We start from the raw sequence: 15949 nt of genomic DNA on the forward strand, positions 1-15949 counted from the left end.
TATTACTTATCGTTACTTGAAAAAAAGTGATCTGATTACGTAACTCAAGTTATACGGTAATGCATTACCGCCAGCGCCAACACAGTACGCCATAAGGTTAGCAATGCAAAAACTATCATGGTATGGTACGTGGCAGGGTCATGACATTCATGCAATAATTCTACCATGGATCCACCAAACCCATATTCATGAAACTGCCAGATTGTAAAATGGCTAAAAATATCCTTGCTCTAATCTAATTTGGCAGGGTGGGAATACATTTGTGATGAAGAATGCCTAAAAAAGTAAATGTCTAACGTTTTAGAAAGGACTTCTGGCAAGTCTTCCAATCTGAAAAAATTTAAAATAAACTGAATACATGTTTATGCAGATAAAAACTCTATCATCATACTGCCAAATTATCCAGAGAGCATTTTGCACTAGCTCATAATGGCAGGAGGTGTTGAACCTTTCTAATGAACACTCGACGTTGTGCATAATGTTCTGGTCCTGGAAACTTCTGTCCTGACGTTGTGCAAAACAAGAGCTGCTTTTTGTTCATACAAATCAGTTAAACAGCCCCAGTGATATTTTTTTCTGAGACATTGCATCAAACTTCCTGATGTCTAACAAAGTTGGTTTCTGTAGAAACACAAATGGGGTTTTTGTAACCATGCCATGCTTACTAGTAAAGGGAGTGGCACATCTTTTCATGAAAATGAAAAAAAAGAGGGTAGTGGGTCACAGAGTCTTTCACATGGAGCCTGTGGTGGGGAAGACCCCCGAATCAAATAACATACAATCAAAACAGGTGCTCATGTAAAAACCTCTTTCCTGTCTTGTGTCGGCAACCTCACTTGACTCTTTCACACGAAATATGAAAGTGATCATAGCCTTTTTACCGTCAAATACTGAAGAGATCTGAGAAATGCTTTGAATTGTTTCAGGGGGAAAAACAGTGCATTACAAAAAGTTTTGCAAGATGCCGTTTTATTGTGGCAAATGCAAGTTGCAGATTCAACACACAGTGGATGCATGAAGAGTGATTTTTTTTTTTCCTTTTAATGATGAACAGGAGAAAAATTCATTCATTTCTTCATTTTAAGACATCATTTTCCCTTTCACAGAGTAAATGCTATAGTTTCATTTTTGCAACTACCAAAAATGCTTTATGCAAAACATTCCTACCTTTGAAACTACATTTGCATAATTCATGCACAATTTCTAGCTGCTAACACAGCACTACTTGAGCTGTATGTCTTAAAGTTTGTTATGACTGAAATATACGTGGCTGCTGATATTGATTAAAGGTATTTGGTGTCCACTAGCAGTTACGGATCATCATTGCCATGGTTTCATTATTTGTTTTAAAATATTTTGTATTGTTTTTGTATGTAATTTTGCTAATATAATTCTAGCTGCCCTTGCAAGAACAGGCTGAAACATGCTTATTATTAGTAGTTGTACATGTACCTGAGTATTTCTATAGCCACTGACACAAACAAAGCTGTGACATTAGCAATATCTGCTGGTTGATAAGAGTAACTGCAGTTCTTTATTTCAGACTATGGATTCAAGTAGCTTTATTTTAATTAGTATTATGTGCAGATCACACATAAAAAGAGCATACATAATATTGCTATTACTATATCACAGTGTTAATAATATGAATGTTGTATTCAGTATTAATACATTCCAGTGAAAATATATTACGATTGCATTTGGTTATAAGCATTCATCTTTTTAAGGAGGGTGTATACAAGTATAATAAATAAATAAATAAATAAATGTCTGCATAGTATTAATTGTATTGTACCATACCATAAGTATGTACTATGTGCATGCAAAGCCAGGAGTTTCAGATATCAAGACACTTTTTTCTTATTGCTTTGAACTGCTGTAAAATGTACACCCTGTGCTTCCTATAAATAGTTCATAGAACCTGAGATCTAGCCAAACTTTTCTAAATCAGCCTTAAGACAAGTGCTTATTTTACTATAAAGTATACATTTAACCAGCAGAACAGACAGAAAGTTACTTGCACAATGCAGTTGTGTCCATGTTTAAGAAGCGAACGTGCATTCTCGTCTCGATTTCAACTCCTTTAAGAATCTGTTGAGCAGGAAACCGAGAAAAAGAGTGAAGGCAGGTTATAAAATTAAGGCAAGTCTTATGAGTTTAGACCATACAAATGTCTTATGTATACGCATGTTGGATGTAATGATGTTTAATGCAAATGCAAGGTAGTGTATTTGCCTAAAAGCTAATAGCCAAATGCTAAATTAGACTATCTGGGTTGCGCATAACAATATATAAAGTTCAAAAATTAAAGTTCAATGTTTTATATGCCATAAATGTACAAACCTTCAAAAAATGCTCAAATGTTATTCCTTCATAGAACTCATCAGGTGCCTGGTAGAAAAACAAACAAACAGATGGGTTAGGGGATACAATATACAGTTTGTACAGTATAAAAATCATTGCCAATGTAATGTTCCCATTAAACATGGAAACCCAATATGTGTACTTATTTCACTATACCTGTGAGGGCCAAATGACCTCAATTATATAGTAAAATAACATGACAAGTACAAGGGGACACAAGATTTTAAAAAAAAGCTTATAAATTGGCCAAATCATGTTTGTATTATAGTGTTTTGCACAGGTTTCTTTGAGGGTTAAGTTTAGGGGTAGGGGTCAAGTCAGGACACATAAAACATAATTATAAAAACATCATTAGTCAAAACAATGGAAGCTTATAAGATGTCCTCACTATTATAGTAATTCGTGAATCAATTTGTTCCCAGAAGTGAGCTAAGGCTGCCTTCACATGCTATCGGAATAATTGTAAATACAAGTTTCCTAGTTAAAAATAGGACATGAACGCCCACCTCAAGTCATATTTACCACTGGGAAGCTCAGGGATAGTTTTTTGATACCAAAGTTCCTGAGATGGGCGGAAAAACTATTGCTACTGTGACTGGTATTCTTTATTATTATTTTTCCAAAACAGCATCGCCTTATCTTGTCATTAAAGTATTACATGTTTACAAATATGAATAATAATTTGAAGCATATTGTATGTTTTATACACAGCAAATATAGCCTGTATTCGACCAAAATTCCAGATCCTCTAGCTGATAATCTATAGTGTTGTGAATGTTTATTATAGTTGTCAATGATATGTAAAATGTTATGTTACATATCATTTTGGCTTTAAAAATATTTCCCCAATAGATAAAGAACAATAAAGCTGGTGTCTTCATTGATTCCAGTTCTTTCTGACAACAAGGCACTTGAATGTGAAAAGCTCATAATTATGACTTCAGAAGTCAGCATTAATCTTCCATATGGGGACATCCAGGGGAATAAAAAATATATATGTGTGTTTATATTAATTATATATATATATATATATATATATATATATATATATATATATATATATATATATATATATATATATATATATATATATATATATATATATATATACTCACCTAAAGGATTATTAGGAACACCTGTTCAATTTCTCTTGAATGCAATTTCAGTGCCTTGCGAAAGTATTCGTCCCCCTTGAACTATGCAACCTTTTGCCACATTTCAGGCTTCAAACATAATGATATGAAACTGTATTTTTTTTTGTGAAGAATCAACAACAAGTGGGACACAATCATGAAGTGGAACGAAATTTATTGGATATTTCAAACTTTTTTAACCAATCAAAAACTGAAAAATTTGGCGTACAAAATTATTCGGCCCCCTTAAGTTAATACTTTGTAGCGCACCTTTTGCTGCGATTACAGCTGTAAGTTTTGCACATCGAGAGACTGAAATGTTTGCCCATTGCTCCTTGCAGAACAGCTCGAGCTCAGTGAGGTTGGATGGAGAGTGTTTGTGAACAGCAGTTTTCAGTTCTTTACACAGATTCTCAAATGGATTCAGGTCTGGACTTTGACTTGGCCATTCTAACACCTGGATATGTTTATTTTTGAACCATTCCATTGTAGATTTTGCTTTATGTTTTGGATCATTGTCTTGTTGGAAGACAAATCTCCGTCCCAGTCTCAGGTCTTTTGCAGACTTCATCAGGTTTTCTTCCAGAATGGTCCTGTATTTGGCTCCATCCATCTTCCCATCAATTTTAACCCTCTTCCCTGTCCCTGCTGAAGAAAAGCAGGACTTAAACCATGATGCTGCCACCACCATGTTTGACAGTGGGGATGGTGTGTTCAGGGTGATGAGCTGTGTTTCTTTTACGCCAAACATAACGATTTGCATTGGGGCCAAAAAGTTAAATTTTGGTTTCATCTGACCAGAGCACCTTCTTCCACATGTTTTGTGTGTCTCCCAGGTGGCTTGTGGCAAACTTTAAACGACACTTTTTATGGATATCTTTAAGAAATGGCTTTCTTCTTGCCACTCTTCCATAAAGGCCAGATTTTTGCAGTATATAAATGATTGTTGTCCTATGGACAGGGTCCATATCATCCAGAGTGATCATGGGCCTCTTGGCTGCATCTCTGATTAGTCTTCTCCTTGTATGAGCTGAAAGTTTAGAGGGATGGCCAGGTCTTGGTAGATTTGCAGTGGTCTGATACTCCTTCCATTTCAATATTATCGCTGGCACAGTGCTCCTTGGGATGTTTAAAGCTTGGGAATTTTTTTTTTTATCCAAATCCCGCTTTAAACTTCTCCACAACAGTATCTCGGACCTGCCTGGTGTGTTCCTTGTTCTTCATGATGCTCTCTGCACTTTAAACGGACCTCTGAGACTATCACAGTGCAGGTGCATTTATACGGAGACTTGATTACACACAGGTGGATTCTATTTATCATTACTAGTCATTTAGGTCAACATTGTCTCACAGAGATCCTCACTGAACTTCTGGAGAGTGTTTGCTGCACTGAAAGTAAAGGGGCCGAATAATTTTGCACGCCCAATTTTTCCGTTTTTGATTTGTTAAAAAAGTTTGAAATATCCAATAAATTTCATTCCACCTCATGATTTTGTCCCACTTGTTGTTTTTTCACAAAAAATTACAGTTTTATATCTTTATGTTTGAAGCCTGAAATGGCAAAAGGTCGCAAAGTTCAAGGGGGCCGAATACTTTCGCAAGGCACTGTATCTAATCAACCAATCACATGGCAGTTGCTTCAATGCATTTAGGGGTGTGGTCCTGGTCAAGACAATCTCCTGAACTCCAAACTGAATGTCAGAATGGGGAAAAAGGTGATATAAGCAATTTTAAACATGGCTTGGCTGTTGGTACCAGACAGGCCGGTATGAATATTTCACAATCTGCTCAGTTGCTGGGAATTTCACGCACAACCATTTCTAGGGTTTACAAAGAATGGTGTAAAAAGGGCAAACCTTCCAGTATGCGGTAGTCCTGTGGGCAAAAATGCCTTGTTGATGCTAGAGGCCAGAGGAGAATGGTCCGACTGATTCAAGCTGATAGAAGAGCAACTTTGACTGAAATAACCACTCGTTACAACCAAAGTATGCAGAAAAGCATTTGTGAAGCCACAACACGCACATCTTGAGGCGGATTGGCTACAACAGCTGAAGACCCCACCAAGTACCACTCATCTCCACTACATAGGAAAATATTCAGGAAAAAGAGGCTACAATTTGAAAGAGCCCACCAAAATTGGACAATTGCAGACTGGAAAAATGTTGCCTGGTCTGATGAGTCTCGATTTCTGTTGAGACATTCAGATGGTAGATATAACAATATCTTCTAAGTTTCAGAGCTGAAAACTTCCTTTTATAGACACCAGGCTCAGCAAATGGTCCTTTGCTTCATACTTACGTCATTGCACAACGAAACACCGCCTCTACAGCGTCTAATTCAGTAGTCTCGCCCAACAACTCATGGAGGGCTCATGCTAGCTGGTCAACAACAATAAACATGCCGAGGAAGATAGCAAGATATTGCGCTATTCCTGGTTGTGGAAGAACACACGTCGCTGCATAAGCTTCCTTCAGATCCTAATATTAGGAATATTAGGATAGTGTCCAAACTCGAGTAACGATCCTGAAAATTCAGCTTTGCATCACAGAAATAAATGATAATTTAAAGTATAATAAATTGAAAACCAAATATTTTAAATTGTAATAATATATCACAATATTTTTTTTTAAAAATCAGTATTTTTTTATCAAATAAATGTAGGCTTGATGAACAGAAGAAACTTCTTTCAAAAACATTACAAATAGTAATGTGTCCAAACTTTTGGCTTGTACTGTATATATATATATATATATATATATATATATATATATATATATATATATATATATATATATATATATATAGTAAGTGAGTGAGTGAGTGAGCGAGCGAGCGAGCGAACAAACTAACATACTAATGGTGAAACCTAGAGCACCACCACAGAAAAAGTAGGAACAAATTCTTACAACCTCAGGTTACAACTTGCATTGATATAATATTGATATATGGTCTGATATACTCCACACACTGTTGGTGATCCAGCTTCTAGATAACATACCATGGGACCTACTGAGATACTGGCAACCTCCAGCATTGCAGCATCTGCAATGCCCTTAGCTGTCTCCCTTCCAAGAGCTCCACTACGGGACAACAACTCCTCGACTACCTAAAGAGAGAGAGACCATAATACTACTGATAAACTTTGATGATAATCATGTGCACAGTTCAACATATTTCATAAATCCTGTACTCAGATGGATTGAATTACACAAACATGAGTAATTTCTTACATGTCTGTATTCCTCCAGTGTTATTGTTCCATCATTGTCTGTGTCATGCATGTTGAACAGAACTAGAGTATCAAGAAAAATACAGTAATGTATCGCTATTAATGTGAATTCATGTCTCAGTTCACCGGTACTTTATCTCTAAGTCCCCTGCTTTCCAGAGAATTGAATAATAATTCAGCCTGTTCTTACAACGCAGTTTGGCTCTCCTCACTTCTTCTCTCTGATCCTCTGTGATATGATGGGTCGGTGCTCTGAAGTATGACATGACGGTAAGGAATTCCTCAAAATCAATTTCTTGCACAGATCCCACATCATCTTTCTGGAAATTCCTGTGAAAAACAAGCAAGCATAGTAACACATTATTGCTCCATATCAGCTTTGTTGAGTCCTGAATTTTAACCTTCAGGTTTGTGGTTGACAGAAGAAATTTTGACTGAGAGGACTAAATGAGGACTAAAAGCCATTATTTAGTTGTCACAAAATGAAAAAAAAAAAAAAAATCTTAAGCCACAAAAGCCACCTTCCCAAATTATGCTAGCCATATAATGAAGAAACCACACAGTGCAAAAAAACTTCCCTATAATATATAGGTGTAGTTTCACATCCCTTATGAAAGACACTGCCACTGATATTTGTGATATTGAAACTTAAAAACAAAATGAAAATTTAAAAATGTGGTCTAGTATTCAAATGCAATATCAAATTTGTAAAGCTGTAGGGGATCATTTCAAGCCTCACATAACTATCAAACATATACAACATATAAACCATTACAAACCTCTTATCAAAGAAAGCCTCTATAATTTGGGACCGAATTGGGTTGCTTTCCAAATCTTGGATTGTTTTAAGGTCATCTCTCCTTTAAATGAGAACAAAAAAATTAAGTCCTAAACATAAAAGGCAGGTATTATTGTTTGCTGTATAAACAAACTAAAACCACCCAAGAAGACCCATTAATCAAGCATAACACTTATTCAGTCATGAAAACTCTCAGAGTGTTTAGCATGGTAATGGATATGACCATGTTGATATGTTTGCAATTGGCAAAATAGATCTGCTATGCTGCTGCTACTGTACAATACAGTATAGCACACATAAATTATCCATGACAGATCTATACAGGTGGAGCTGGGGAAGGAGGAGGTTTTTGAAAGCGCGCCGCGACTACTACAGCAAATGCTACAGCAAAAAAAAAGGTATTTGAAGGCTGAGCAGTGAGCTCATTGGTTACAGATAAAGCAGGAACCAATCAGCTATGCCCTAATAGGGATATTACGAAGTAAATCTAACGAAGGAATGTAACGAAGTACAAATACTTCGTTACTTTACTTAAGTACATTTTTCACGTATCTGTACTTTACTTAAGTAGAATCAATAGTGCATACTTTTTACTTTTACTTCGTTACATTTTGCAGCAAATATTTTACTTTCTACTCCACTACATTTCTACAGCATTTCGTTACATTTTCGTTACATTTTCTGATCAGTTTCAGGGCTCGAGATTAAGGTTTGTTCGGATAATTAATGGATAATAATAGGCTAATGTATGAACTGACGGTTGCCCTGTTGACAATCGCACAGCCTCTCGAGGAGAAATGGAAACAAACCAATGCCGCTCGTACAGAGAAACTCAGTAACATACTGCAGTAAATATTCAAAATGTGAAGGTTTTTATATTTGATAACGTATAATACAGTTAAAAAACATCACATGACACGACCAAGAGTGCTGTTTTCCTGAATACCATCACGACTGAAAATGTGACACTGATTTCATGACAGTTCCATAAACAATTAATTAAAATTAGTCACTTACATTTTAGATGCAATATAAACTGCTTTTGTTCTATTACAGCAGCGAAAATATTTCCAAGATCAGATCATATTTCCACATCAGAACCACAACGCATCTCACAGCAATAGTGTGGTAATTAATGATTCAGCGTTCGAATGAATAGGCTGAATCAAAGATTCAATGACCTGTTAGTAAACGACTGCCTCATTCATGAACGAATCAGCCGTTTGAACGAACCGACTCAATGACTCACTCATTAAGACCTGCCGCCACCTACTGGTAGTTTATTTTCATGTTTAAACATTCTTTCCAAATTTTCTTATTATATTAAAAATATATAGGCCTAGTTAAAACAATCTCATAACATTATTTAATGCAGTTGTAATTTGTCAGTGTAAATTATTTAATTTACCAACCATATAGGCTAGCGTTATTCTAATTTAATTTATTGATCAAATTTAAGAATATAAAAGGAAAGCTGAAGAATATCCTATATTTAAGATTAATCCTCATAAATATGAAGATTTAAATACATCAAAGCTGATGAAAATGTTACTTCTGAACATTGATATTTAAGTCTGTAGATCACCCTGATATTGTGAGTCAGAATGTAAACAGGGCAACAGATGATACGCACACTTAGCCTACATTAACCCAAAACTAACTTAATTAAAACGCCACAGCCCATACTGTCTTCTTCTTTTTAATTATTAGAATATAGACATTAAGAGAATAAATTGTTATACAAGTACTTTTACTTTTAATACTAAAAGTACATTTAAAATCAAGTACTTTTTTTACTTTTACTTAAGTAGGAGTGTCGTTGTAGTACTTCTACTTTATTTAAGTAAATATGGCTCTGGTTACTTTTACTTTTACTTAAGTACTGAGATTCAGTACTTCCTCCACCACTGGTGGCTTTTGGATATTTTACTGCAAAAATATTACATAATGCACCTTTAATGACCTATCAGCCTGCACTATCTAGAGACTCATGACAGAACTCTGAACTTGTTCAGTAACAGTAAGTAGCAGCATAACTGGTTTGATTTGATTCTTGAAAATCATTCTGTTGTAGCCTGACGTCATCATACTCAGATTCTACTAAGAATACAAGTCTGATACTGCTCCATTGGGCGTTTCACCCAAACCAGGAAAGAAAAGCCTTTAAACTCAATTGCATAGACTTTCAACCAACCAGAGCAACGGAGAAAATGACATATGTTGAGCGACGCATTGTAATAGTGGGAAGTTCAAATTATTTTATGGACTCGGATCATTGAATCTCATTCAGCAAAATTAACACACAAAAAATTCCAAGTAATTTCATTCATTTCAGCAGAATTACAATGTCACATGTTAAATCCCAACACCACTAGTACTTCTGCAAACATTGATAATATTTGGAATAGAAAAAAAATATATTATGAGCTAATGCAGCCAAGGCCAAACTTTAAGAAATGATTCATTAATTGCTTAGCTGCAGAGGTGGACAAAGTACACAACTTCATTACTTGAATAAAAGTACTACTGGTCAAATATTACTCCGTTACAAGTGAAAGTTCTAAAAAATTATTTTTACTTGAGTAAAAGTACAGAAGTATTTGTTTTTAAAGTATTTAAGTATCAAAAGTAAATTTCCTTTTTTATTTCAACACGTTGTTTTATTATTGTTATATAAATGCACATTATGGCATCATGGTTTAAGCCAGTCAGTGATGCTCCATCCGACATACTAACATACTACCACCTTAAACTAATTTCAATACTTGTTTAAACATTACAAGACTCTTTATAAAGCTGATGTCACTTTAACCCTGAATGCACAGATCCAATACACTGATACACATCCGATATTCTCCCAACTTCACTCTTCTCTTTCTCCCAGACGTCTACATTTTTAACATTGTATAAGACATGCTTCAAGTGTATGCCAACTAAACTAATCTTTAATATTTTTAAAACTGAGACATACTTTCAAAGTATGGCTATGGGTGAATACAATGTACCGAGGAACCGTCTTCTTCCATTTTGCTATAAACTGATCAGTGTTCAATAAAGTTGGGAAACTTTACATCACCCTATAAGAGTGATTACTGATAGACTGTCTGCAACAACAACAACAAAAACAATTTAAAGAAGGAAAAAATCATCCACCGACTTTCAAAGCTGCTACAGAAATGACTTTCAACCTCGAGGACCTTGATAGAAATGTAGTGGAGTAAAAAGTATGATATTTGTCTTTCAAATGTAGTGAAGTTAAAGTTAAGTGAAGTACAGATACCGGTACTCAAAAAGTGTACTTAAAGTGTTAGTTCACCCAAAAATGAAATTGATGTCATTAATGACTCACCCTAATGTCATTCCACACCTGTAAGACCCCCGTTCATCATCGGAAAACAGTTAGTCCCAGAGCATATGCAGTCAATGCCCACTAAACTGTCCATGTCCAGAAAGGGAATAAAATCATCATCAAAGTCGTCCATATGTGACATCAGTTAGTTAATTAGAATCTCTTGAAGCATCGAAAATACATTTTAGTCCAAAAATATCAAAAACCATGATTTTATTCAGCATTGTCTTCTCTTCCGCGTTCCTCCAAAAAGATTAAAACGGTGTGAATCGATCAATGATTCGGGTCGCCAATGTCACGTGATTTCAGCAGTTTGGCGGTTTGACACGATCCGAACAGCTGAAATCACGTGACATTGATCGATTCCCACCGTTTGAATCTTTTTGGAGAAGACAATGCTGAAAAAAAAGTCATGGTTTTTGATATTTTTGGACTAAAATGTATTTTCGATGCTTCAAGAGATTCTAATCAACCAACTAATGTCACATATGGACGACTTTGATGATGTTTTTATTCCCTTTCTGGACATGGACAGTAAAGTGGGCATTGACTGCATATGCTCTGGGACTAAAATATAAAATATCTTAAACTGTGTTCCGATGATGAACAGAGGTCTTACGGGTGTGGAACCACATTAGGTAGAGTCATTAATGACATCAATTTCATTTTTGGGTGAACTAACCCTTTAAGTACAGTACTCAAGTAAATGTACTTAGTTACTGTCCACCTCTGCTTAGCTGGCTCTTCAGTCTATGCAGTCTGTTAGTTAACCTAGCCTCCGAATCCGAGTCGTTTTGTCACTTCACATTTAATCGCGTCTGTTCCCTGTAAAGATTAATACACCTCTCCTGTCTTCGGGTTCGAGTCGTTAGTTCCATCATTAGTGTATGATCTGGGCCGGGACAGCCCCATGCATGTAGTCCGGAAAACAAAATCGATTAGTTCACCTCTCTGAAACAACTCATTGTTCCCGAGTCATTTTTAAGATTAGTTCAAAAAGAACTAATCATTCATGAACGACACATCATTAACGCATAGTTGTCAACAGATATCAACTGCATGGACACTGGAAGAAGTAACTGGAAGATGAGTGTAACTGTAACAATCTTTGCCTGTGTTGTAAAAAGAATTTCAGGATACACAGAGTACTTACCAACAAGATTATAACTTTTGAGAAAAATAGTAAAGATAAATGCATATACAAACAAGTTCTCCATTTAGAATAAGAATGAATTCAACCCAAGCACTCTTTGGTGATGTGAATGATTATGTTACAGTTGATCATCTGTCAATCGTCGTATAAAGCCCGCTCATTTTGATGGGTCGAAACAGCTTTGGTTCAAGCATAACGGACCAAGTCCAGACCGAACTTCCAGACCTCAAATGTTGTGGGCGGGGCTAAATTCGGCGGGGATCTTGGCTAATTTTATTGCGCTCAAACTGGAACAATTCTGCAAAATCCTCTCACATACAAAACAACCCGTTGCAGATTACCGTAATGTTTCCTCGTTTTGGCTGAGCTGCTTAAAACGATTGTGGAGGATTCCAATCTGCTCCAGTGAAACTAAAAGAGAATAAAAAGAATGGAGGAGCTCATCAAACCGACTCACAAGCTGGCACAATGCACTATATGTGTGAAGTTAAACACAACTGCTAAAACTAAATCTTAAATGCCTCACACTGACTGCTAACTGAATTACGAATGATCACAAACCTGTCATGCAGAAACCTTAAAGGGTTACTTCAGCGATTAGCATATGGCTTTGTATCAGTAGAAACCCTGGAGTATAATCAAATGATTGTGCGTCCCCCTCATATCCCCCATGAGACAGGAGATTTATGCATTTTATTTCTGGAAAAATTCCTCCCGTGACACAAACTGATGATATTTGCGGCATCTTTGGAATGTTTGGCCAGAGGCTAAAGACTACAGCCAGCAGAGGGAGCCATTTTCAACCCGCGAATGGGTAATGAGAGATCACACTCACAGCACAACTCGCAGCTGCAGGCATTTATTTAAACGGATGCTAAGCAATGTAAGTGTTTTAACTTCTCAAATTTATTTCTATGAAAGTAAAGCTTCCAATGCCATGAACTGAATATGCGCCAGACTGAACACGCGTTGTGAATGTATCCTGGCCAAATACATTCTGCATCCTGGCCAAATATGCCCATGGGCCCCTGTCCATCATGGCCTCCTAATAATCCCCATATCCTGATTGGCTTAATCACTCTGTCTCCTCTCCACCAATCAGCTGGTGTGCGGTGGGCGTTCTGGCGCAAAATGGCTGCCGTCGCATCACCCAGGTGGATGCTGCACATTGCTGGTGGCTGAGGAGATTCCCCCTTCTATATGTAAAGCGCTTTGGTTGTCTAGAAAAGCGCTATAAATGTAATGAATTATTATTATAATTATTGTGAATGTATGACCCGAATGTGGTCGCGATTACCTCAGCTCTCATCACGAGAGCTCATTAGCTCATTTATGACATTAAATGTAATCTGACTCCCAATCTGAGTTAGTGCTGCGAGACATTAAATGTAATCTGACTCCCAATCTGAGTTAGTGCTGTGAGACATTAAATGTAATCTGACTCCCAATCTGAGTTAGTGCTGTGAGACTCACACGGCAACTCAATCGTTATATTGAACAGACACGTTCAGTATTCAATTGTAGTGTCTGTTCTCTAACTCAGTCACTGTAATCCAGTAGCAGGAATGTAGTGGGAATGGCCTCACAGGGCAGCAAAGCATTCTGGGAATTGTAATCTTTCATCCCCATGAGACAAAAATACATTTTCTGTCTTTTCTCAGTCTAGAAGGCACCAAATTCAAAAATAATTTCACATTTCTACTACATTAATGACCCAGTTTAAATACAGATTCATCTTTCCAGCGCTGAAGTACCCCTTTAAAAGTGATCGGTCAACCAAAATTACAAAATTCTGTCATTATATACTTACCGTCATGTTGCTCCAAACCCATATGACTTTATTTCTTCTAAAGAACACAGAAGGTTATGTTAGAAAATGACTAGTCATTGTTCACTTACATGGAACAAAATGAAAATGAGTGGTGACTGAGGCTGTCATTCTTCCAAACATCTGTCATATGGGTTTGGAACGACATGAATGTGTAAATGATGTGGGTGAATCATCACATTTTTAAGATAGTACACACTGTATTCTTTATTTCCCTTTGCCTATTGGGTCTGTAGGACAGAGGCATCAAACTAGCATCATAACCACTTGTGAACCCATGCACTCAGCCCCATTTAAAATTGTTTTGTTAACCTTTGCCTAATTATGCATGTTAATTACAAATCATATTAGGTACTTAATTCATAGGATAAATATTCCAATAAGTACATACGCAGTAATATCTTGCAATTAATTAATGTTTCACCACTTCAGTGTGTAAGTTGTGAAATGAAGACATTTCCGATATGTCACTACATAAATTCTCTCACTTTGCGTTTCCTGAGTAAATGGTGCTGCGTTTGTCAAACATTGCAATATTAGCCTACTGATGGGATATATATTACAATGAAACCCTTCATAATAATTATACTCACAGCCTGTCTTCTGTGACAGGGTTCGATATGGATGGTTGTCCGGCAAAGACTGAAAGCTTCCCATCACGATAGTGATCCTACACCAGCGTGTCTGCAAGAGAGTCTGTTCCTCGATCTTCCGGTGGTTTGGGTTTCACTCACAGCCGTGTTTGCCTTGCAGAACAAACGCATGCAAATTGTATTGTGCCTTGTGAGAATGAGAACATGTCCCCAGGGTCCTAGCGCCGCATAAACACCTTCTGAAGGAAGGCTGTGCTAAGAATTCACACCTACTTTGCTAATCCAGCGTTTAAACGTCACACATTACACCCAAACAGATATTAAAATATAAATATAATCAAATATAGTCTATGTACAGTGAAGACTGAATTGAACGAAGCCATCTCGGCCACATTCATTCATAATGCATTGTAACCCTGACCGCGGCAGCAGTACAGCTGCGTTCTGGAAACCAGAAATGAAACACTGACGTTTCTAAGAAGGTCACAGAAAACCAACCTCTAACAATTTGGCGAGACAATAGTTAAGGAAGGAGAGATCTATTCACACCATAGATTATTTCCATATAAGCAGTTTCTTTGGGAAATAAACACACATCACTCTTTTGACATCATTTAATTTTATTCAGCCACAAGTAGGCTAGGCTAGGCCTAATGGAAGCACAACTAACCCATCTAACCCAACTTAGCTTGACAAAGGCTTAAAAAAAGAGGAAGCATAGATTTCATTTCCTGAAATTTTACCAGACTATTAAACTGCAAGAAGTGTGATTTGTAACCCTACCTTGAACATATAGGCTATATATTTAATACAAAAGATACAAGACCATTGATCAGCATCTAAAAGGGTGTAAACAGGTATCGCTAAATAAATTTGTAATGTATTAATAGACCACATGATGGCAGTAAAGATCAATCGGATAACCCATGAATATTTTTTTACTATGCCCATGAAGATGTTGCCCGCTAGCTAGACCATTTTCACCACTTTGCAAGCACTTGTAGGCTATTTTGGTAATAATAAAGATATGAATTTGAATAAACCAATAAAACTCAGCGATTCCAAACATACAGTCCTGGATTTTGCTTTGTTAAACCTATGAAACAGATTCAAGTGATTAATCAAACGTTTTTTTATAAATCATTCAAATGATTTTTGTTACTTTTCAATTTAGGCAATATTACAATAATACCTTAATATAGACATATTATATTTTACTATTCTTAGATCAGCTAATTGTAAAAGCATTTCGTTTTTCTATATACAAATTAAATCAAAATCTATTTTTGACATTACAGCTGCAAGAAAAAAAGAAAGTGATTCTGTAAGAACCGTCCACTTGCAGAATCATGTGAAAATGTGAATAATTTTAAGAAAATGAAAGAGATCATACAAACTGTGTTTTATTTAGTACTGTCCTGAATTAAGATATTTAAAAAAAAAATTAAATACAGTCCCCAAGATTTAAAAAAATATATAAAAAAAAAAATGTATTGACAAT

At 36.2% G+C, this 15949-nt stretch overlaps 1 protein-coding gene across 4 annotated transcripts; it reads right to left on the minus strand.

Annotated features, from left to right (window-relative positions):
- Positions 1-1022: 1022 nt before the first annotated feature.
- Positions 1023-14845, minus strand: tescb (tescalcin b). Of its 4 annotated transcripts, XM_067438730.1 has the most exons (9): positions 14449-14838; positions 13838-13874; positions 12369-12438; positions 7506-7586; positions 6917-7056; positions 6728-6789; positions 6496-6603; positions 2344-2391; positions 1023-2091 (listed from the first exon to the last, which is right to left on the minus strand). In XM_067438730.1, exons 2-9 carry the CDS (start codon positions 13857-13859, stop codon positions 2014-2016), a joined length of 609 nt encoding a protein of 202 aa, XP_067294831.1. In that variant the 5' UTR covers positions 13860-13874; positions 14449-14838; the 3' UTR covers positions 1023-2013. The 4 variants fall into 4 exon arrangements, with proteins under 4 accessions (XP_067294831.1, XP_067294833.1, XP_067294830.1 ...); XM_067438732.1 differs by lacking the exon at positions 7506-7586 and having other exon boundaries at positions 14449-14845; XM_067438729.1 differs by lacking the exon at positions 13838-13874 and having other exon boundaries at positions 14449-14837.
- Between the last annotated feature and the right edge of the window lie 1104 nt (positions 14846-15949).

Source organism: Pseudorasbora parva, chromosome 3, assembly GCF_024679245.1.
Source record: "Pseudorasbora parva isolate DD20220531a chromosome 3, ASM2467924v1, whole genome shotgun sequence".
Classification (NCBI taxonomy): Eukaryota; Metazoa; Chordata; class Actinopteri; order Cypriniformes; family Gobionidae; genus Pseudorasbora; species Pseudorasbora parva.

Excerpts from the sequence above, each read along its gene's own strand:
- tescb (XM_067438729.1), bottom strand. The coding sequence starts at position 14,512 with ATGGGAAGCTTTCAGTCTTTGCCGGACAACCATCCATATCGAACCCTG. Across the intron at positions 7,587-12,368 it reads CAAAACGAGGAAACATTACG|GAGAGATGACCTTAAAACAA; the intron begins GTAATCTGCAAC and ends TCTCATTTAAAG. Across the intron at positions 2,392-6,495 it reads GTATCTCAGTAGGTCCCATG|GCACCTGATGAGTTCTATGA; the intron begins GTATGTTATCTA and ends TTTTTCTACCAG.